The 23,693-nt window shown below is 42.4% G+C and overlaps 1 protein-coding gene across 2 annotated transcripts in view; it reads left to right on the top strand.

Moving 5' to 3' along the window:
* usp28 (ubiquitin specific peptidase 28) overlaps nucleotides 1–23,693 on the top strand; it is an 85,502-nt gene that overhangs the window by 36,427 nt on the left and 25,382 nt on the right. For both annotated transcript variants that reach the window (XM_072593370.1, XM_072593369.1), the window contains exons 6-17: nucleotides 4,318–4,404; nucleotides 4,975–5,112; nucleotides 8,483–8,553; nucleotides 9,471–9,547; nucleotides 10,538–10,686; nucleotides 12,596–12,723; nucleotides 14,943–15,038; nucleotides 16,724–16,897; nucleotides 19,104–19,321; nucleotides 19,733–19,803; nucleotides 21,050–21,278; nucleotides 23,058–23,258. In XM_072593370.1, coding sequence (XP_072449471.1) covers nucleotides 4,318–4,404; nucleotides 4,975–5,112; nucleotides 8,483–8,553; nucleotides 9,471–9,547; nucleotides 10,538–10,686; nucleotides 12,596–12,723; nucleotides 14,943–15,038; nucleotides 16,724–16,897; nucleotides 19,104–19,321; nucleotides 19,733–19,803; nucleotides 21,050–21,278; nucleotides 23,058–23,258 — 1,639 coding nt within the window. The remainder of the gene's footprint in view (nucleotides 1–4,317; nucleotides 4,405–4,974; nucleotides 5,113–8,482; nucleotides 8,554–9,470; nucleotides 9,548–10,537; nucleotides 10,687–12,595; nucleotides 12,724–14,942; nucleotides 15,039–16,723; nucleotides 16,898–19,103; nucleotides 19,322–19,732; nucleotides 19,804–21,049; nucleotides 21,279–23,057; nucleotides 23,259–23,693) is intronic.

Genomic DNA, 23,693 nt, shown 5'->3' with positions numbered 1-23,693 from the left:
CTTGGTGTGGACCTGATGGACTGAATGACCTGCTTCTGCACTGTAGTGATTCTATGAAGAGGAAAGTTAATGGAGGATGGGAAAGAATCCAGGGGTGGATCATCTGGTTGAATCCATTGGTGCATCAGGTTGAGCGTTGGTTAGGTCAGTTCACCAAATGATATCCCATAGATAGGAGAAAGTGAGGACTGCAGATGCTGGAGATCAGAGCTGAAAATGTGTTGCTGGAAAAGCGCAGCAGGTCATTCCTGAAGAAGGACTCATGCCCGAAACGTCGATTCTCCTGCTCTTTGGATGCTGCACTTTTCCAGCAACACATTTTCAGCAGCGATATTCTATAGATACCCAGGCTCTCTGTGAGTTTACTCAATTGGCTTATGTAGTTGGAGGACAATTTTGCAAAGTTTATCCATAAATTGACCACAAGGTTATTTGACTTTTCACAAGAATCTTCTACTGTTCCCATTTGTGGAGCATATCGGGGTTCAGTTGACAGGCCTGATAAAAATACTTATGCTTGTGAGGAAGTGCAAATCCAGGTGCCATGAATATTTAGTTTATCCAAAAAATACGATGAGGAATTTGGGAAAAACTTCTTGTCCAGAGAAAGGGTTGCGTCCCATTCCATCCTTTTTCTCACTATTTTCAAAATTTTTGGGTAGCACAGAGAACTTGCATATTGCTGAACGTAGACATGTTTTGTTGAATGTTTTTATCTTCCACTCATCAGTTCACAGAAACAACAAAATAAGGGATGACAACATTTTTATGCTGAATGTAATTAGGGGACCTGATTGAGATATCCAGAGTTAGGAGAGACTTAGATAGGTTCGATCGTAAGAATGTTTTCCCTATGGCAGACACTTCTAAGACCAGAGGACGTAAGTTTAAGGTGAGGCGTAAGTGGTCCAGAGAGGATTTGAGGAAAAATATTTACACCCAGCGGGTGGTAGAAACATAGAATGTGCTGCTTAGAGGGTGGTGGAGGTAGGTACTCATGCAACATTTAAGAAGCATCTGGAGAAGCACTTAAAATACCAGAGCATAGTATGCTATGGACCAAATGTTGTTAAGTGGGGTGAGTATAGTTTTTTTTTTGGTTGGCATAGACATGGTGGGCCAAAGGGCCTGTTTCAATGCTCTATTCTTCTATGTGTAAGAACAGGATGCTGATTGTTTGGCAAGTAGACTCTTTTAGTAGAGGCACTGCAATGGAGAATGCACCAGTTGGACTGACCATCACCTGTCACGTTATGCTTACATTTAAACCAGTCAAGTTAACTCTGGTCAAGCTATTGCCCTGAGGAATGAACCAAACAATGGTTGTCACCTATTTTGATAAGTTGAAACTGTGCAGTGTGTATTCATGATCTGTCTGTCTGGAAAGAACATGCCCCTGTGTGTATTAGTTATGTATAACTTGCATTTGGCACAAGTCCACCATGCTATGAGCCCAAAATCTTAGATTCAGGATTATTTAACAAACGCTGTCTAATTGTAGTATCACATCTAATGTTAGACACAGTGTCTTGAACTTTGTACCCAACCAGCCCATTATTACAATCAGTAAGTTGCCTGCTGTGAACAACTGAAGGAGTATGCTTTTTGATCCAATTCCCCAGTCTATGGGGGACACAGCCTATACACCTAGTATCATGCCGATACTGAATTTCATGTCCTACATTCATCTGTATAAAAGGCAGAACAGTGGCATGTTGGTAGTGGCAAATGTCAGTCATGTTACTGCTATGTATGTTGTTAGCTCCATCCATTGGTCAGATTTGAGATATCTTGATGTTCCAGGGTAATCTGCAATAGACTGGACATCCTTCAAGTCACAAAGTGGTAGCCTTCAACACATTTGTAAATTTGTGTGATATACTGTACAGTGGAAAATGATCTGATGAAGGTAACTGTTATCTCTCTCAAGATTGTTTTGAAACTCCTTGTGATCTGTTTATGAGGTAAAGGCTTAGACAAAGTGTTTCTCTTCTCCGCAATTTTCTAAGTTCTTTCCTTGGTCCATTAAATTTCCTTCACGCCCCAACCTCATGTCATACTTTACTTCAGTGGTCCCACAGGAAATGATGTCCCACTAACAGCGGCTCTGTGAAATGTTAACTAGATTCTCTGACTAAATCCTTTCGGAGCAATACTGCACTAATACATTTTTGTCAATGTGCGTCGATTAAAGTGCCAGGTTTTTAAATTTGCCAGTGCATGTTTTTGGTTTAATGGTACTTTGTGCTTAAGTATGCCAACTAGATGGCTCTGCAACAAGCAGACAGATCAACGAAATGGCATTTTTACTGGGAATCTAATCCTAGGTGTGATTCATTCCCTGAGCTCCAGCCAAATTGACTGCAGAATGAAGACACCCAGAGTAAACCTTGCAGGTTTTAACTTGGCATTGAGCATGCAATTCGTGTTGAGTACTTACCACAGGATCGTTTGTAGGTTAGTATCAGATGGTTGTTAATGTGCTGAGGCAGGCTCGCTATTTAGTGTTGTTTACCAGAATGGATAAGCTCCTAGTAAGAAATAGAGGTGAGAAAGAGTCAGCCAAGATCTGCATAATTCCTTCTCTTATAACCCCATTTAAAAATGCAGCAGTTTAAAATTCAAGAGGGTTTAATTTTTATGTTTACGGAATGGGGAGTGCATCTTTGAAACAAATTTTCATCAGACTTGTTCCATTTTAGTGAAGAAAGTGTTTTGTCCTGTTGTGACAAAATCCTGCATTGTTTGGTAGAAATTAACTGAACCTTTTAAATAGGTCATTTAGAGCGATAGAGACGTACAGCACAGAACAAACCTTTCGGTCCAACTCGTCCATGCCAACCAGATATCCTGAACTAATCTAGTCCTTTTTTCCAACACTTGGCCCATATCCCTCTAAACCTTTCTTACCTATCCAGATGCCTTTTAAATGCTGTAATTGTGCTACCTTCCATCACTTCTTGAAGGAGGAAGAGTGAGCACATACATGAGGATCTGTAGAGTGGGAATGTCAGTCCAATGTTGCTGTTTCCCTATACCCCTTCCATCATACCTGTCTGATATCCTCTCACTCTGCTCTGTCCTGTGCACACTTTATTTCTAGTTGCACCTCTCTCTCTCTTCTGTTTTTAATACTCCTTTGTGTTTCTCCCCTAACTTTGCTTCTCTTGAATGGGTACAATTAGACAGAGAGCAATTCTCCCCGATATCTCCTCTTCACTATTGAGCTTGGATGAAAATGATCAATGTGTTATCAGACAGTTGGGGAACATCAAAACCATCATTGATTCTGATTATCATCTTGTATATAGGAATGAGCATTTCCTTTTAGAAGAGATTGGATAGCAGTTAGTAATAAGAACTTTATTGCATCACCTGTTTCAAGATCACTTCTAACACTTGGCAATTTCCCAAAGCACTTTGTCGGTGTTTTAATCTGGAAAGTCAGTTGGTGAAGCATCATACTGGAACCAAACTTCATTTGATTTTATTTACAGAGTGAAACTTTACAAGCAAATACCTCTGAACACAATTGTAGAATTTCTAAAATGTGGGAGCAGAGTATTTGGCTCACTGAGTCCACACCAATGGGTATCTTTTTCGCTGTCCACTGAGTCACATGCTTGAGAGATCAAGCCCCAGTAGAACTCTGAGGACGCAGTCTAGTCTAATACTTGAGTGCAGTATTTCAGACAAGAATTTGAAACGAGACCCCAACTGCCCTCACAGGTGAATGTAAAAGATCACATGGCACTACTCCAAGAAGGAAATAGGGAGTTCTCTATTGCCCTGGGAACTGGTTGTGCTGTGATTAGTTTGATTGTTACATCAGATTGACAGAAAGTGAATTAGATGGACCTTGGCACTTCTCGTATTTAGTGATACCTCTGCTGCTATAGATATAAGCATTTTTAATAAAAATTAGCTCTACTTGGAGTGTCTATGTCCATATATCTGTATGTGTACGTATTAAATACATGGATATCATTAGCAAATAGTGAGATTGAGGATTTTATCCTTGGCTCAAAACTCTCAAGGCATGTGAGTTCTGAAGACTGTGATTGTAGTGCTGCCAAGTGCCATTGATCCTGTTTATTGTTTTGAGGGTACTGTTGAAAATTTGTGCAGTCAAAATATAGTGGAAACCATTCCATGATTAGCTGACAGGGTGCTGATATTTTTGAAAGCTGTGGAACAAATCCAGTTGGATTCTATGTGACAGGTTTTCATGTCTGTTTGGAATTTGCAAAGAACAGTTTCAGATCCAGTCAAGTTCAGTGGAGCTCTTTAACTTTCTTTGTACATTTTTGTCTTTAGTCCCTGTTCCAACTGCCTAAGTTTCGACAGCTGGTTCTCAACTACACAGTGCCTAAAAATCCACATGAAAACTGCAGAAGTCACGCTGTAAGTTCATCCATGAAATTATATAAAGTTTTAAAAATAAAAATAGATTTACTTGGATGATCCTGGAACAGAGAGTTCATAGCTATCCCACACAGGTTGAAAGGGTTGACTTAATGGAGTTTTTATTTCTAATTAGGAAATGTTTAGTTTTAATACAGTAAAAATAAAGATGTTTCCATTCATGCAAATTGTAAGGGCTATAAATACAAGATAGTCACTAACAAATCCAATGGAGAATTCAGCAGAAACTCAGTAGACAGTATTTGGAACTCACTGGAATAGTTAAGGCAAATGTCATCAATGTATTTAAGCTAGATAAATGCATAGGGTAGAAAGAAATAGGAGGTTATGCATTTTGTAAAGATTATTCATGGGATGTGGGCATTGTTGGCTAGGACCAGCATTAATTGCTACAGGGTAGGTGGTGGTAAGCTGCCTTCTGAGCTGGTAGGGTGATGTGAAATAAAATGGGAGAGGGTTTGTGTGCTGCATTAAACATTAGCACGGACGAGTTGGGTTGAATGTGTTAATGGTTATTTACAATTTCTGATTGTGCTATTGATTGAAAAGGAGCAGCGAAACTTGGCGTTTATGCAAGAACTGAGGTGCCTTTTTGCCTTGATGGTCGCATCTATGCGGAAGTACATTGACCCATCAAATGCAGTCGACCTCCTCAAGGACGCGTTTCGATCAAGTGAAGCACAGCAGGTGGGTCTGAGAATCACTCATTGCCCACAAGGTATTTATATATGTTACAACATTACTAAACGTTGTGCAACTGGAAAGTGAATATAAAACCTTGAAGCAGAAAGAAGTAGGAAATTCTAGAATCAGCGTATACCTCAGTCAACAGGTGGAAGAGAATGGTAAGGGTTTACCTAGATGAGTTTCTGATGAACATTAATCCTGATTTCTGTTCTAAATGCTGAATAACCTGTTACGTATGTAGCTTACATAGTCTTAAACTTAGGGCTGATATGATCTCATAAATTGTAGGTCATCAAGCTGACTGTAACATATGGGCGGCACGGTGGCACAGTGGTTAGCACTGCTGCCTCACAGCGCCGGAGACTCGGGTTCAATTCCCGTCTCAGGCGACTGACTGTGTGGAGTTTGCACATTCTCCCCGTGTCTGCGTGGGTTTCCTCCGGGTGCTCCGGTTTCCTCCCACAGTCCAAAAATGTGCAGGTCAGGTGAATTGGCCATGCTAAATTGCCCGTAGTGTTAGGTAAGGGGTCGATGTAGATGTAGGGGTATGGGTGGGTACGCTTCGGCAGGGGCGGTGTGGACTTGTTGGGCCGAAGGGCCTGTTTCCACACTGTAAGTAATCTAATATACCAATATTTCACAACTTAATATACACCTTTTATTCTGTTTGCATATTAATCTTTTTGCATTTCAAGTGGCTTCCTCTCTTCATCCATTGTAATTAGACTGATAAGTAACTCATAACTGAAAATAGACAACAGGACTTTGCATCAATTTCATCTTATGGAAGATTTCCTAAGTGAAGTTTGAAAGATTCTTGTATTTGCTTGTCCAGTTTGATATTACAGAAACCTCTGAAACACCATGAGATGTTTCATCATGTAATGTGGTATGTGTCTGGGATCTCTTCGTTGGGTAGGTTTATTGCCAGCATCCTCTCTAACTATTGGGATCCACAGGACCTGCTTGATCCCATGTGGGAAAGAAATAAAAACTTGTTCGTCTAACAAAAAGAGTCTATTATATCGAACAGATACTAGTTATAAGTTATGTTGATATGGTAGAAGTTGATACGTGTTGAAGGGCTTGTGTACAAAACATTGATTCTCCTGCTCCTCAGATGCTGCCTGACCTGCTGTTTTCCAGCACCACGCTCTTTGATGTCGTTACACAGACAATGAAGATGATGTTAGGTCTTGCTTCTAAGACCTCCTAAGTTGTTCTGTCCATGAAACCATATAACACCATAGTGGGTCCTGCTTAAGATACGTCTCAGTACTAACACATTTAGACCTTTGCACACTGATAGAACACATAACAGAAACAAAAAAGTACTAAAATAAAACAAAGAACTGCTGGAGATCTGACATGAACAAAAATCGGAAATGCTGGAGAAACCCAGCAGATCTGTCAGCATGTGTCGAGAGAAAATTGAATTAATGTTGTGAGTTATGAAGAGTTGCAGAACTCAAAAAGTTGACACTATTTTCTCTCCACAGCTGATGCCTTACCTGCAGGGTTTCTTCAGTATTTTCTATTCTCGTTTTACATAGATTTAGTATTGTATAAGAGCTACATCATTAGTGATTGTATCTCATTGTTCGATGAACTATCCATGTCTTCAAGCATCCCTTTTGGATTTTAGCCTGCGTTACCTTCTTGGAGAAAGTGAGGACTGCAGATGCTGGAGATCAGAGCTGAAAATGTGTTGCTGGAAAAGCGCAGCAGGTCAGGCAGCATCCAAGGAGCAGGAGAATCGATGTTTCGGGCATGAGCCCTTCTTCAGGAATGAGGAAGGTGTGCCAAGCAGGCTAAGATAAAAGGTAGGGAGGAGACACTTAGGGGAGGGGCGTTGGAAATGCGATAGGTTGAAGGAGGTTAAGGTGAGGGTGATAGGCCGGAGTAGGGGTGGGAGCGGAGAAGTCGGGAAGAAGATTGCAGGTTAGGAAGGTGGTGCTGAGTTCGAGGGTTGGGACTGAGACAAGGTGGGGGAAGGGGAAATCAGGAAACTGGAGAAATCTGAGTTCATCCCTTGTGGTTGGAGGGTTCCTAGGCGGAAGATGAGGTGCTCTTCCTCCAGCCGTCGTGTTGCAATGGTGTGGCAATGGAGGAGTCCAAGGACCTGCATGTCCTTGATAGAGTGGGAGGGGAGTTGAAGTGTTGAGCCACGGGGTGGTTGGGTTGGTTGGTCCAGGTGTCCCAGAGGTGTTCTCTGAAACGTTCCGCAAGTAAGCAGCCTGTCTCCCTAATATAGAGGAGGCCACATCGGGTGCAGCGGCTGCAGTAAATGATGTGTGGACTCCTCCATCGCCAGATGTGGCTCAACACTTCAATTCCCCCTCCCACTCCACCAAGGATATGCAGTTCCTTGGACTCCTCCATCGCCAGACAAATTCACCTGCACCTCCACACACATCATTTACTGCATCTGCTGCACCCGATGTGGCCTTCTCTATATTGGGAAGACAGGCCGCCTACTTGCGGAACGTTTCAAAGACATCCAGACCAACCAACCCAACCACCCCATAACTCAACACTTCAACTCCCCCTCCCACTCCACCAAGGACATGCAGGTCTTTGGACTCCTGCATCGCCAGACCATAGCAACACGACGGCTGGAGGATGAGCGCCTCATCTTCCGCCTAGGAACCCTCCAACCACAAGGGATGAACTCAGATTTCTCCAGTTTCCTCATTTCCCCTCCCCCCACCTTGTCTCAGTTCCAACCCTCGAACTCAGCACCACCTTCCTAACCTGCAATCTTTTTCCTGACTTCTCCGCCCCCACCCCACTCCGGCCTATCACCCTCACCTTTACCTCCTTCCACCTATCGCATTTCCAACGCCCCTCCCCCAAGTCCCTCCTCCCTACCTTTTATCTTAGCCTGCTTGGCACACTTTCCTCATTCCTGAAAAGGGCTCATGCCCGAAACATCGATTCTCCTGCTCCTTGGATGCTGCCTGACCTGCTGCACTTTTCCAGCAACACATTTTCAGCTGAGTTACCTTCTTGCCAGGATACTAATACTGAATATTGGGATGTTAGTACAAAGACTCTGTTATCTCCTAGACCCTTGTTAGCTCAAGTTGATTGGCGTTACTTTCTTCTATGTCCTTTAAAAATTGGGTTGGAGTGTTTGATAGCACATAACCTTAGCTAGCACTTTTGCATACTGCTCAGCCAATGCTACATTGTCAAGGATACCATCCTTCAGATGAGTCATTTAACCTTCAGTTCTAACTTAGATTCACAATTAGGTTGAAAATTGGTATATTTAGAATGGGGAGCAATGAGACAAGATTCTGAACTGTTTTTATCTGAACAAATCTTGTGTTGCAGCTTGTGTTATTCTCTTTGTGTTGTTAACCAGGATGTAAGTGAATTTACCCACAAACTCCTGGACTGGTTGGAGGATGCATTCCAAATGGCAGCAAATACAAAGTAAGTTCATCATCTGTACTCAAAAAGGCAATTCCATATGAAGGGACTTCATAGGAGTATGATTTCCTGGAGTAGATGTCAGGTTGTGCATCAGTTAACAACTAATATACAACAATATGAATTATAATTTTCATGCTCCCACTTGAGCAACCACAACCACCTGATGAAGGAGTGACACTCCAAAAGTTAGTGCTTCCAATGAAACCTGTTGGACTGTAACCTGGTGTTGTGTGATTTTTAACTTTGTACACCCCAGGCCAACACTGTCATCTCCAACACAAGTGCCATGTAGCAGACTTGTTAATTTCCTCAAGGTATTGGAAAAAGTTGGTGCAAATTTCCACTGGGTCCATGATTTGTATTTCTGTTAGCTACTCCAGGGTGCTAACTCCTTTTAAGTCAGGTTCCAAAATCCAGTCTCCACTGTCCTAGAGAACACAAATGTAAATTTAGCTCAGTCTGACAAACAGCTATTTAACCCAACTCGCTGCTGTTTGTCTCTTGGTCAGTTTTGTAGCCATGCAGTTTCTTTCATCCCACCAGCTGCAATTTTTCTAACAAGTCTGCTACATGGCACTTGTGTTGGAGATGCCGGTGTTGGCCTGGGGTGTACAAAGTTAAAAATCACACAACACCAGGTTACAGTCCAACAGGTTTCATTGGAAGCACTAACTTTTGGAGTGTTGCTCCTTCATCAGGTGGTTGTGGTTGCACATCCACAATGCCTGAACAACCACCTGATGAAGGAGCGGCACTCCAAAAGCTAGTGCTTCCAAATAAAACTGTAGGACTATAATCTGGTGTTGTGATTTTTAACATGGCACTTGAGTTGTTTGTTCTGTCTTTTATCTCTATTAACTATTAAAGAAGGCTGAGAGCTGGAATTTAAAATGTCCATTGCCATTGTTGTCCTGTAGAAATTCGAGTAAAAAGTCACAAAACCCAATGGTGGAACTCTTCTATGGAACGTTCTTGGCAGAAGGCATTCATGATGGTATGAAATTTACTGTGATTTGTCAACACAGCTTTGTGATTATTGTTTCCGTCATATATTTATAAGTTGCATAGAATTAGGAGGATGGATTGTCAACTTGATCTGTGACTGCTGAGAGACTGATAATGAACATAATGGGCTGATGAAACTTTAATCAGCTCTGTGTTGATTCCTGTTCCTAACTGCCCACATCACCACCTTGAATTCAACTGAGTTCTGTGTTGATTCCTGTTCCTAACTGCCCAGATCACCACCTTGAAATCAACTGAGTTCTGTGTTGATTCCTGTTCCTAACTGCCCAGATCACCACCTTGAATTCAACTGAGTGGCTTTCTGGATCCTATCAGATGGTAATTAGGAGCTACTGCATTTCAGGTCTGGGGTCACCTGTAGGCCAGACTGAGTCAGGATGATGCATTTCCTTCTCTGAAGGACATCAGTGAACCTGTTTTTTTTTGTGACAATTGAGTAGTTTTATTATGTAATAATTATTCACAGGAGTTTTTTATTCAATTATTATGTTAATGTTATCAGGTTAAATTCCCCAACTTCAATGGTATTTGAACTTGAATCTCTGAATCATTCGTCTGGTAACATACCCACTTTGCTATCATGTTTCCAACCCACAAAATTCAAATCAATCAGATATAACAAAGTTGACTGATATGTTTCCAACAAGTACTCCTTTATTTATTCTTTTTTTTAAACTTTATTCTTTGCACTAGTTTCATGTGAACAAAAGGGATCCAAAATGTTAATTCTGTTTTCTCGCTACAGATGCTGTGAAACGTGCTGAGTTTTGTTGCAATTTCTGTTTTTGTTTCTGATTTCCAGCATCCACAGTTCTTTGGTCTTTTGTTTTGTGTCCCTCTGTGGTCCTGATGAAATGTGAATTGATTTCTTCTTGATGTTGTGTTGAGTCATGCTGTTGTAAAACAATGTATTACATAAAGCAAGCTGAGAGTTTTGTATTTCCTGTCACTTTTACAGGCAAAATGTTCTCTAACATTGAAACATTCGGACAGTATCCTCTGCAGGTTAATGGTTTTGACGACCTCCACCAGTGTCTGGAAGGGGCCATGGTGGTTGGGGAGATAGAGACACTGCAGTCGGATCAGTCAGTCACATCTGGTCAAGAGGTGAGTTGTCTTTTGTCCCGTGGGGTGGGCTGTAGGGGGAGCAGGGCAGTGGTGTGGTGGAGACAAGGCCAGAACCTCTCATGCATATTTATCTAAATTTGTACTGGACTAATCTCTGTAACTCCACTTTGACTTCACTGAAAGAAAGAGAGAAAGGTGCTAATCAGCTTCGCAAACTCCTATCAAAGATTTATTCTCTGGTTCCTCAAAGGCATAACCCAGAACATGGCAACATGTCAGTCAGTCATCATGCTGAAATCATGTCATCCTGGAATTGAGCCATGGAGCCTAATATTTGTCCTTTGGGTGTAGCTCCATTATTAATTGACCATGAGAAGGTTGTGATGACTGTACATTAGCAGTCTTTGGGTGTAGCTCCATTTGGGTGTAGCTCCATTATTAATTGACCATGAGAAGGTTGTGATGACTGTACATCAGCAGTCTTTGGGTGTAGCTCCATTTGGGTGTAGCTCCATTATTAATTGACCATGAGAAGGTTGTGATGACTGTACATTAGCAGTCTTTGGGTGTAGCTCCATTTGGGTGTAGCTCCATTATTAATTGACCATGAGAAGGTTGTGATGACTGTACATTAGCAGTCTTTGGGTGTAGCTCCATTTGGGTGTAGCTCCATTATTAATTGACCATGAGAAGGTTGTGATGACTGTACATCAGCAGTCTTTGGGTGTAGCTCCATTTGGGTGTAGCTCCATTATTAATTGACCATGAGAAGGTTGTGATGACTGTACATTAGCAGTCTTTGGGTGTAGCTCCATTTGGGTGTAGCTCCATTATTAATTGACCATGAGAAGGTTGTGATGACTGTACATCAGCAGTCTTTGGGTGTAGCTCCATTTGGGTGTAGCTCCATTATTAATTGACCATGAGAAGGTTGTGATGACTGTACATCAGCAGTCTTTGGGTGTAGCTCCATTTGGGTGTAGCTCCATTATTAATTGACCATGAGAAGGTTGTGATGACTGTACATCAGCAGTCTTTGGGTGTAGCTCCATTTGGGTGTAGCTCCATTATTAATTGACCATGAGAAGGTTGTGATGACTGTACATCAGCAGTCTTTGGGTGTAGCTCCATTTGGGTGTAGCTCCATTATTAATTGACCATGAGAAGGTTGTGATGACTGTACATCAGCAGTCTTTGGGTGTAGCTCCATTTGGGTGTAGCTCCATTATTAATTGACCATGAGAAGGTTGTGATGACTGTACATTAGCAGTCTTTTAAGCGCCTGCAAACCCACAGTGCTGTTAGGTAGCATTTGACTCCAGTGCATTGAAGAAACGTGCATGAGCAGGGACTAATTGTAACATGTCTTTACAGCTCCTATGCACCCCCACCACTACAACCCACTCACCCAACTTCCAGGGATAAAAGCCTGAGTTTCTCGGCCAATAATTGGTTGGTATTGCACTGCTGTTTGTGTTTGCAGAATTGCTTGCTTAGCAGCAACAGTGGAGCCAGGGACCCGGGTTCCATTTCACCCTTGGGTGACTGTGTGGAGTTTGTACACTCTCCCAGTGTCTGTATGGGTTTCCTCTGGGTACTCCTGTTTCCTCCCACAGTCCAAAAATGTACAGGTTAGGTGAATTGGCCATTGCTAATTTGTAGTGTCCAGAGTTGTGCAGGCTAATTGGGTTAACCATGGGAAATGCAGGGTTACAGGGATAGTAGTGGTGGGGGGGGCTGGGTGGAATGCTCTTCAGAGGCTCGGTGTGAATTTGATGGGCCGAATGGCCTGCTTCTGCACAGTAGGGATTCTGTGGTTCTAAGAGATGCAATGAAATATCCTATTAATTATAAGCTTTTGTTTTTACTTCTGGATTTATCTGTGTATTGCTTTAGGTACCTTCTGTCTCAGTGAGCATTAAGCTTCTTCTACCCATTTCTTTTCCAGAACTGGTTTACAAAACTACCTCCTGTATTAACTTTTGAACTGTCCAGATTTGAGTTTAATCAGTCTTTGGGTAGACCTGAAAAAATTCACAAGAGACTGGAATTTCCTCACATCATTTACCTGGACAGGTGAGGTGGTCTGATAAGCTGTGGGAAACATGTTATTGTAGAGAATTGGTGAAATTTTAAACAAATTTTTGATAATTTGCAAATTTATTGAGAGGACGTTGTGTACGGTCAATTGCCTGATGATATTGGTACATTTACAGATATATAAATATAAAGAAACAAGGATTTGAATTGATGTAGCACCATTCACAACTTCAGGATATGCTAAAACTAAATGAATGGTCACTGAAATAATTTCTTTCAGAAGTGTGGTCACGTTTGGAATGTACAGAACTTTGCAAAAGATAGAATGGTTATTTAGATCCATTTGGAGATTTAATTGCAATCTTTAGGGTTGGCTAGTACAGATGATTGGGAATAAGCTGGAGACTTGTAAAGCCTAACCATGGACTGGTTCACTGCTGTGATCCTCTCCTCCTGCAGTTCAGTTTGTTTGAACAGTGCATTAATTGCATTAATAGCATTAAAGTCCCGGTTCGGGGTTAGATAGTCATAGGAAGTGCATTCACAAAGTGGCAAAACTGATTCATGTTCAACTTCTGCCCTGCGGATGAAGTCTGTGGAAGGCTGTGAAAGTGGGAGAGATCAAACATGTACAGTCATGGCCCTCAAGGTACAGCCTCTGACATCAGGCCAGTGACCTGTTCTCAGAAAATCTAGCTCTGGAAATCACCATCAGCACATTTTTTGACTGTCCTGTGTCTCACTAGGCGCAGGAAGGAAAAGAAAGTGGGATATCCAAATTTGCTCCTCAATTTTGCATTTGTTCTTGGGCTTTAACTTTAAACTCAACTTCCATATCTGCTCAAAAATGTGCAGATGCAAGTCTGAATTCTGTCCCTTGTTGCTATTGCTTGTACTATAGGAGACCCAGGTGAGCTATTGATAACACTGAAGGTGGGTGTCACTTCAAAGTGGGGATGGGACTCTGAATCCAACAAAAAGATTTTAAATGATTTTGACTATTCTCATATGAGATCTGAGCCAGAAGGTCCTGAGTTGCAGTCCCATATCGGAGATTGGAGAATGTAATCCAGCTGATGCTCCAAATCCATACTGTAGTTCTTTTGATGCATTGGTCCTATCTGCACACTCTGGTAGACACAAACAATATTGTGGGATTGTTTACATCAGAACAGGGACATTCTCCCAATTATCTGGTTAATTTTTTATCTCTCAAACAGCATCAGTTAGAAAGGATTATTTGGTCATTACTGTTGTGGTTTTGTGTTTCCTCTCATAAATGTAACCCATCTCACAGCAGCACTGGTAAATAGGTGTAGGCTTTGTTTATTTGGTAGGGGATTGCTCAGCTGGCTGACTTGTTAGAGGAACTCATCCAACAACTGTTACAGGAAAATACAGCTACATTCGTTCACATTGCATACCTCAAGTGAGATCAACAATAGTTATTAGTCGCATGTTACTTTACTCATTCATTGGGTCTGGCCATTTATTTGAGCATTTATCACCAACCCTTAATTGTCCAGAGGGCAGTTAAGAATCAACCATATTGTTGTGGGTCTGGAGTTGCATGTCAGCCAGACCAGGTAAAGATAACAGTTTTTTCTCCTGCAGGACGTTAGTGAACCAGATGGATTTGTTTCTGACTATTGACAATGATTTCATGGTCTTCATTAGACTCTTGATTTCTGTTGAATTCTGTGTCCATCATCTGCAATAATGGGATTTAAACCCAGGTCCCCAGAACATTATCTGGATCTCTGGATTAATAGTCTAGTGATAATTCTGCTAGGTCATCATCTGCACTATCATTCTATATCCTGGTTACTTGCCTGTTAGCTTGTTCCCTCTTAAAATTATATTATGACAATTGCCTTCTTGAATAATGGGATCTTGCTGTGTGAATTGGCTACTATGTTTCACTACATCACAAACGTGGCCTTAATTAGTAATTAATTTTGGGGCATCGTTAAATTGTGAAAAGCCAACATTGCATGCATGCTACAGAAAAATATTACATACCTGGGTACATGAATGAGAAGGTTTGGAGGGATATGGGCTAAGTGCTGGCAAAAGAGAGTAGAGTAGGTTAGGATATCTGGTCGGCATGGACGGGTTGGACCAAAGGGTCTGTTTCCGTGCTGTACATCTCTATACCGATGATGGCTGCTCAGCGCTTTATGAAGAGTAAGCTTTTTGACTTTGAAAATCTGGGGTTAGTTGTGTACTGAGACCTTTGTGTTATGTGTGCACAGGTATCTACACAAGAACAAGGAGCTCACACGCAGTAGGAGGGAGGAAGTGAAGAGGCTGAAGGAACAGTCAACTGTCCTACAGCAGCGATTGGAGAGGTACTGACTTCTGTCTGCTATTCACTCAGAGTCACGCAGTTGTGTTCGCCACTTGATATCAACATCCCATCATTTTCAAGAAGGGTTTGAGAGAACCTTCAGACTTAGAGCAGTAATGGTTTGAAGTGAAATGATTTAGTATCGTCAGGGAATGATACATAAAGCTGAAAAATGTGTTGCTGGAAAAGCGCAGCAGGTCAGGCAGCATCCAAGGAGCAGGAGAATCGATGTTTCGGACACAAGCCATTCTTCAGGAATGGAGGGTGTCAGTGGAAGGGTGCTGGTTGGGTCGGCGGGAAAGGAAGAAGCGGAGGGCTTTGAGGCCTTCGTGATGGGGGATGGGGGTGTATAGGGACTGGATGTCCATAGTGAAGATAAGGCGTTGGGGGCCAGGGAAGCGAAAATCATGGAGGAGGTGGAGGGCATGGGTGGTGTCCTGAACGTAGGTGGGGAGTTCTTGGACTAAGGGGGACAGGTCCGTGTCGAGGTATGCAGAGATGAGTTCGGTGGGGCAGGAGCAGGCTGAGACAATGGGTCGGCGGGGGCAGTCAGGTTTGTGGATTTTGGGCAGGAGGTAGAAATGGGTGGTGTGGGGTTGTGGGGCTATGAGGTTGGAGGCAGGAGGTAGAAGCAAGCGGTGTGGAGTTGTGGAACTATGAGGGTATAAACGGGCGGTGCGGGGGTCAAAGAGCAATAACACCAGAAGAAGGTTAGTTAGCCCATTGTGCTTCTTCTGATACTTTGGTTGAGCTATCAAAATAATTCTGTTCTCTGCTCTTTATCATTTCATTTCCCTTCAAGTGTTTGCCTAATTCTATTTTTGAATGTTGCTGTTGAATCTGTTTCAATTGACCTTTAGAGCTGTGCATTCTGTTTCATAATGAGCTGTGTCTTTAAAAAGCTTGTTTCCTCATTTCACTTCCGATTCTTTCAATTCAGTTCGAATATATTTTCTCTGGTTGCATTTGCTTGCGAAAACATCACCTTATTTATTTTTACAAGGTCCTTCACAATTTTGAGTACCATTATCAAACCTCCTCTTACTTTTCTACAAGGAAACCAGCCCTGGTTTTTCCAGTGTGCCCACATTACTGAAGCCCATTGTCCCCAGATAGTCTTGACAATCAATAATCTACCATTCTCTCTAATGACTCTTCTGCCAGGGTGTTAACTCCCTTCCCTCATCCTTCGCATTAAGTTTCAAATTTTATTCCCAGATCTTGGAAAAAAAAGCACACATGGTCGGATAATAACTTTTGTAGACATTTACCAAGGATCTTATTCATGTCCTTATCGAAGAGTTAATTGTGGTCACATCCACCATATTCTCAAAGTTCATTCCACCACGCGAACCAATGTGTGTGTAAAAAATGTCTTTTTTAAAACTCTCTCCTCTCACTTTAAGAATATGCCCCCAAGTCTTGAAATCTCCCATCTAGGGAAGAGACACTTGTCATTAACCTTATCTATATCCCTCATGATTTTCTAAACATTTATAGGCTCACTTTTCAATCTTCTACACTTCAGTGAGAGAAGTCTGAACCTTTCTTTATAACTCAGTCCCTCTAGTTATGGAAGTATCCTTGTTAATGAATATAGGCATCGTGGGATGTACTTCATTTAGAGTATATAGGAATTGTGATAAGGAATTGATGTTTTTCTTGCTTTTCCCCTTTTATTTTTAGGTATATGCATTATGGATCTGGTCCTGAACGTTACCCTTTAACTGATATGTTACAATATGTCTGGGAGTTTACCAAGACCAAACCATCATCTGTGTCCCCCACACAGGATGTTGTAGGCACACCACCACCAAGGTCTCAGCCTAATACTAATTCAGCATCGGCAATGCAAATCAGGTAATCTGGTCCCAACAAGAATACATACAGAGGGTTTAGATCAAGCAACCTTCGGTCATGCTGCACAAAGTGTGGAAAGAAAACCAAACGTTGAGAGTTCTATTTGGTATACCCAGTCTGCAATCTTCAAATCTAAGTTCACTGTGCAATTTTAACTTTGGGAAAGCAAATTTTAACAGGACTTAGACATTTAATGGTAAGGTCCTGGGGAGTGTTGCTGAACAAAGAGACCTTGGAGTGCACATTCGTACCTCCTTGAAAGTGGAGTCGCAGGTAGATAGGATAGTGAAGAAGGCATTTGGTATGCTTTCCTTTATTGGTCAGAGTATTGAGTACAGGAGTTGGGAGGTCACATTGGTTAGGCCACTTTTGGAATATTGCATGCAATTCTGGTCTCCTTCCTGTTGGAAAGATGTTGTGAAACTTGAAAGGGTTCAGAAAAGATTTACAAGGATGTTGCCAGGTTTGGAGGATTTGAGCTGTAGGAAGAGGTTGAATAGGCTGGGGATGTTTTCCCTGGAGAGTCGGAGGCTGAGAGGTGACCATATAGTGGTTTATAAAATCATGAGGGGCATGGTTAGGGTAAATAGGCAAAGTCTTTTCCCTGGGGTGGGGGAGTCCAGAACTAGAGGGCATAGGTTTAGGGTGAGAGGGGAAAGGTATAAAAGAGACCTACGGGGCAACTTTTTCACACAGAAGGTGCTACATGTATGGAATGAGCTGCCAGAGGAAGTGGTGGAAGCTAGTATGGTTGCAACATTTAAAAGACATCTGGGTGAGTAAATGAATAGGAAAGGTTTGGAAGGATATGGGGCTGGTGCTGGCAGGTGGGACTAGGTTGGGTTGGGATTTCTGGTCGGCATGGACAAATTGGACCGGAGGGTCTGTCTCCATGCTGTACATCTCTACGACCCTATGACTGTATGACATGATTATATGGGGCACAGAGAGGGAGGGAAACACATTTGGAAAGAAGCTGAAGACTGACTTTGTAAAACTCATTCTCAGGCTTCAGGCATTGAAAATTGAGGGTTTGAGTTATAAAGAGATGCTGGATTGGCTTGCATGTCTTTTGCTGGAGTGTTGGAGGTTGAGTGGTGACCTTATAGAGGTTTACAAAATCATGAGGGGTATAGATAGGGTTAATGTTTGTGGAATGAACTTCCTGAGGAATTGGTGGTTGTGGGTACACTTACAATGTTTAAAAGACATTTGGATAAGTACATGAATATGATAAGTTTGGAGGGATATGGACCAAGTGCAGGCAGGTGGGACTAGTTTAGTTTGTGAACATGGACTGGACTGGTTGGCATGGACTGGTTGGACTGAAGGGCTTGCATCCATGTTGTATGACTCAATGAGAAGTTACCACTGAGATAGTGATGGGGCGCTACTTTCTTAAACCAATGCACTCCACGTAGTAAAGGACCAGCGCTGTTAGGTTTGGATCCAGTGATGATAAATAAATAGCTGAAATTTGTCCAAGTCAGGATGATCAGATGGCGAACTGGTGATTTGATATTAATTTCCAAGCCCTTTTGCTTTTATCCTTCTGGGTGGTGGAGGTCATGAGTTTGGAACGTCAAAGTAATTTGGCTGGGTTGCTGCAATGCTTCCAGTAGATAGTACCCACTGCAGGAACAATGCGCTGGTGGTGGTAGAAGTGGCTATTGACTTTCTCCTGAATGGTGTCTTTGCTCAAGAGAGTGGTAAGAGTGTGGAATGCCCTGCCTGCCAATGTAGTTAACTCAGCCACATTAGGAGATTTAAACAATCCTTGGATAAGCACATGGATGATGATGGGATAGTGTAGGGGAACGAGCTGAGAATAGTTGACAGGTCAGCGCAACACTGAGGGCTGAAGGGCCTGTCCTGCACTGTATTGTTCTATGTTCTATGTTCTTGAGTGTTGTAGCTGTCAACCCAGTTGGTAGATGCAATGCAGAGTGATGCCAACAGCATAAGTTCAATTCCCACACCTGAGGTCACCATGAAGGACAGTCCTCAGCTTCTCCCCTCACCTGAGGCATATTGACCCTCTGGTTAAATGCCACCAGTCATCCCTCTCTGAGGAGAGAGCAGCCTTACGGTTTGAGAGGATATGGTGACTTTACCTTCTTTTTCCTGTGCCCATCAGCAATTGAATTCTGTAATGTTGAGCTGATTCCACGTACCTGCTTCTGACTGCGGTTCATTGTCTCTCCAGTTCCTCAGAATTGCCAATTGCCAAGATGCCCGAGACTCCAAGTCCGCTGAACACACCCCAAGCACAGCATGCTGCTGTGCACAAGCCCTTCACCCAAAGCAGGCCCCCCATGGAAATGCCAGCTCATCCAGCACCTCGACACATCACAGCTGAGGAGCTCATGTTTTTTGAGAACTGCCTTCAGCGCTGGAGGGCAGAGGTTGAACAGGACATTGCAGGTAACCAAAGCTAGCGCCAAGAGGTCAACTTGTCGGGTAGAAATCTTGAAAGTTTTATTTGGTGGGGAGAAACATCATATTTAACTCAAAATGTTAACTCTGTTTCCCTCTCTGCTGAGTTTCTCCAGCACTTCTTGTTTATTTTGTTGCAGTAATTTCTTTGTGACTGCACCTGCAGGGAATAATGAATTGGCATGGTGGAATAAATTTAATAAAAAAAGGAGGAATACTGGAAATCTGAAATTGAAACAGAACATGATAGAAATACTGAATTGACTGTTTCTCCCCTGAGATGCTAACCAGAGTTAATATTTCATCCAAACCAGATATCTGTGCTTTTAAAGTTGTAATTCAACTCCGCCTAACTACCCTTATCATTTGTTTGTTCTTTTTAAAAACAAAAAATTGAAGATCTAAAGGACAGCATCACGCAGATCACGCAGTCGATTGATCAGATGTACATGGACAGCTCAATGTGTCAGGTAATGACCAAATTTGCAACTTGCTGCTCAGGTAGCTGAGTCTCAGGTGAAAAAATTAGGTGCTGACCAAAACACGACTGGAACTCCTCTTTTTGATCTGGTGTGTACAACAATAGTGTGATGTTAAAATGTCCCACCCAAGCTTGACACTTCATTGGTTCAAATCCCTTCATTGTCCTGAAATCATCGAACCTCCGCTGGAGAAATGTTAGCTCCCAATGCTGTCAGGTTCACTTGCAAACAGCCGTAGACAATGCAGAGGGCAGGAGCTAATGCCAGTCAGCAAAACCCTGGCTGGCCTTTATGCTTGGAGAACGAAAATACGAGGGGTACAATACTGTGAACAGTTCTAGGCGCCACATCTTGAGAAAGAAATATTGGCCTTGGAAGCACTGCGGTGTAGATTTTTCTAATTTATTCTTTTATGTGATGAGTGTATCAGTGGCAAGCAATTGTTTCCCATCCCTAATTGTCCTTAAACTGAGTGGCATGACAGGACAATTCAGGGGCAGTCAAGCATTGATCACATTTTGGAGTCACATAAAGGTCAGACTGGGTCAGAACAGTAAGTTTCTCTCCCTAAAGGACATCAGTAATAGTTTTATGGTCCTGCTTACTGAGACTAGATTTCATATTCCAGATTATTAATTGAGTTTAAGTTCAACCATCTGATATGGTGGTTTTGAACCCATGACCCCAACTCATTAGTCTGAACCTCTGGGTTACCAATCCAGTGACCTTGCCTTCATTCTACTGTCTCCCACAAATGAAGAGTTAAGGAACTAATAGAAGGAGGAGGTTCCATGTGGATTCCAATCCTGGATGGTGGGAGAACCCAGCATGAATGGCAAGAATAAGATTTGAAGCATTTGTCCAGCCATCATTAGCTAGACATACGAATGACCGTGATGCTTTTTGGCTTCCTTCTGATGTAACCAACATGAATGATGTCAGTCTTCACATCAATGCATTCAATTGAATGATAGTCAGGCCTGTCTGAGTGCACCAGGCAGCCTAAAAGTTGCAGTCCGTTGTAAAATCCTAACAGTAACATTGGTGACCTGTACTCCATAAGTGCTAGTTTGGGAAAAGATTTTGGGGTCAGTTTTAAGCTATGGTACTAATCAGCAAAATGGTCGAGCGAGCATTTTACGCTAGGGTGTCTGATTTCTATTTTTCTCTGCAGCTAGGTTTTTGGGCCCTTTACCTTTTATAGTGATGTGACATTCCTTTGTTCGCCCACCAGGTTCCTTATCGGCTTCATGCAGTGCTTGTACATGAAGGTCAGGCTTCAGCTGGCCATTATTGGGCCTACACCTTTGACCACAGCCAGAACATGTGGCTCAAGTACAATGACGTCTCTGTCGCAGAATCATCATGGGAGGAACTGCAGCGAGATTCATATGGAGGGTCACGCAATGCCAGCGCGTACTGTCTAATGTACATCAATGATAACATACCACAGCTCATTGCAGGTAAAAGATGAGCCTTTCCCCTATCTGTTTGCTAATCTGGCTTATGCAGGTAGCAGGTCATTGCCACTGTTGGACGTTGCTGATCTAGAGTAGTAATTTATTGTCCAGCCGTGTAGCACCTCAGTTTTAAAATTCACAAAATTGTTTTCGAAATCTTCCATTCATTCAGCTGTCCAGACTCTTATCTTGACTCGAGATCAACTTAGGAAATCTGGTCAACATGGACAAATTGGACCGAAGGGTCTGTCTCCATGCTGTACAGCTCTATGACTCTGAGTCTGTTCCACTATTCAATGAGTTTGTGACAGATCTGATAATCCTCCACTTCATTCCCTCCCTTTTCCACATAACCCTGATTGCCTTCCCAATTAAAAATCTGTCTATCTCAGCCTTGAACATACTTAATGACCCACCTTAAAAGCCCTGTGCTGTAAATAATTCCACAGGTTTACTATGTGATACAAATGAAGAGGAGTTTTTTTTCTCCTGTCTTAAATAGATAATCCTTATGCTGAGATTATGCCCTATCGTTTTAAACTCTACCAGAAGGGGAAACAATTTCTCCACATCTTCCCTATAAAGTTTTAAATACCTGTCCTAATATCTCCTTATGAGGCTCAATGCCAAATTTCAATGAATAATGTTGCAAAAAGCATCTTGGGATGTTTCCAACATTAAAGGCACTACATAAATGTAAGTTCTGGTGACAGATGATTGTCAGCCGATAGACTCTTTGAATCAACTTCCACTGGATATCTTGAATACTTTGGGTACTGTGCTCTACTGTCTGAGAAATTAAGGTTGTGTAGACTATACACCTGTATGTGGGGGTCATTAAATGATTGATTACACACTTTGATGAAGAGCAGAGTGGTCTTCTTGACCCCGGCCAACATTCCTCCCTCTATCAAAATCATCAAAACGCAGTCATTTGGCTTCAACATGTTGGCATGATTGTTTTCAGGTGCCACTTCTTATTCTCAGTGACTTCACAGTTGACTTTAATCACAGAATCATAGAATCCCCACAGTGTGGAAACAGGCTCTTCAACCCAACAAGTCCACACCATCCCTCCGAAGAGTAGCCCACCCAGACTCATTCCCCTACCCTATTACTTTACATTTACTGCTGAATAATGCATCTAACCTACACATCCCCATACACTTTGGGCAATTTGGCATGGCCAAACCACCTAACCTGCACATCTTCGGACTATGGGAGGAAACCGGAGCACCCGGAGGAAACCCACACAGACATGGGGAGAATGTGCAAACTCGACACAGACAGTGGCCTGAGGGTGGAATTGAACCCGGGTCCCTGCCACTATGAGGTGGCAGTGCTAACCGCTGAGCCACCGTGCAAAATGTCGACGCAAGCCACTATCCTTTGAAAGGATGTCCCTGTGAAGTGTATTTTCCAGGGATTGCATTCAATAGGATTTCCTGTTTGTAAGAACATCAGAACAGGGAGCAGGAATAGGCCATTCAGCCCCTCAGGTCTGCTGCATCGTTCAATAAGATCATGGCTGACCTTATACTTTACCTCCACATCTTTATTTCCCATATGCAATGATTCCCCTAAATTTGAAAAATCTTTCAATCCCAGCCTTATATCGACACTGAGCCTTGCCAGATTTCTGGGAAGTAAGAGTTCAGTGTCTGTATGAAGAAGTTTCTCCACATATGAGTGTTCAATGGCTGATGCCTGGTTTGGCCAAATACAAGTGTTTCCTTTTACTTTTAAAACTTGTCCTAATAATTTGTTTTATCCAAATCACAGAGGGGACTGATGCTGAAACTGGACAGATTTTGGAAGCCATCCACACCCTTCCCCCTGAACTCAGGCAGTACGTTTGTGAAGACAATCAGCACTTTATGCAGGAACTTGAGGAGTGGAATGAGGAGCAGGTCCGAAAGATTCCACAAAAGGAGCTTGTTCCCGCAGCAGAAGTACAGGAGCCTGCGGTCACACTTGCAGAAGGTGATTGTCTTTTTATTGGGAAGTCAAGGCCAACAGTCTCACAGGGCATGAGCAGAGTTCAGTTCTGGGCACCACTCTTTAGGATGGATGTCAAGGCCTTGGGAGAATTTATGTGGGATTTAGAATAGAATGGAATAGCAATTTTTTTTGTCACTTGCATTTATGAAAATACAGTGTGATGTTTGTAAGTCACCGCCGTTTAGGGGAGGCGTTGGCTAGACTGTTAAACCAGCAACCCAGATACTGTTCTGGGGACATAGGTTTGAATCTTGCCATGGCAGATGGTGGAATGTGAATTCAATAAAAATCTGGAATTAAGAATCTAACGATGACCATGAATCCATTGTCAATTGTTGTAAAAAAAACCCATCTGGTATACTAATGCCCTTTAGAAAAGGAAACTGCCATCTGTACCTGGTTTCAGCTAGACGTGAC

Source organism: Chiloscyllium punctatum, chromosome 23 (genome assembly GCF_047496795.1).
Source record: "Chiloscyllium punctatum isolate Juve2018m chromosome 23, sChiPun1.3, whole genome shotgun sequence".
NCBI lineage: Eukaryota > Metazoa > Chordata > Chondrichthyes > Orectolobiformes > Hemiscylliidae > Chiloscyllium > Chiloscyllium punctatum.
The sequence above is the reverse complement of the archived record's forward strand: the minus strand, read 5'-3'. Positions and strand labels throughout refer to the sequence as shown.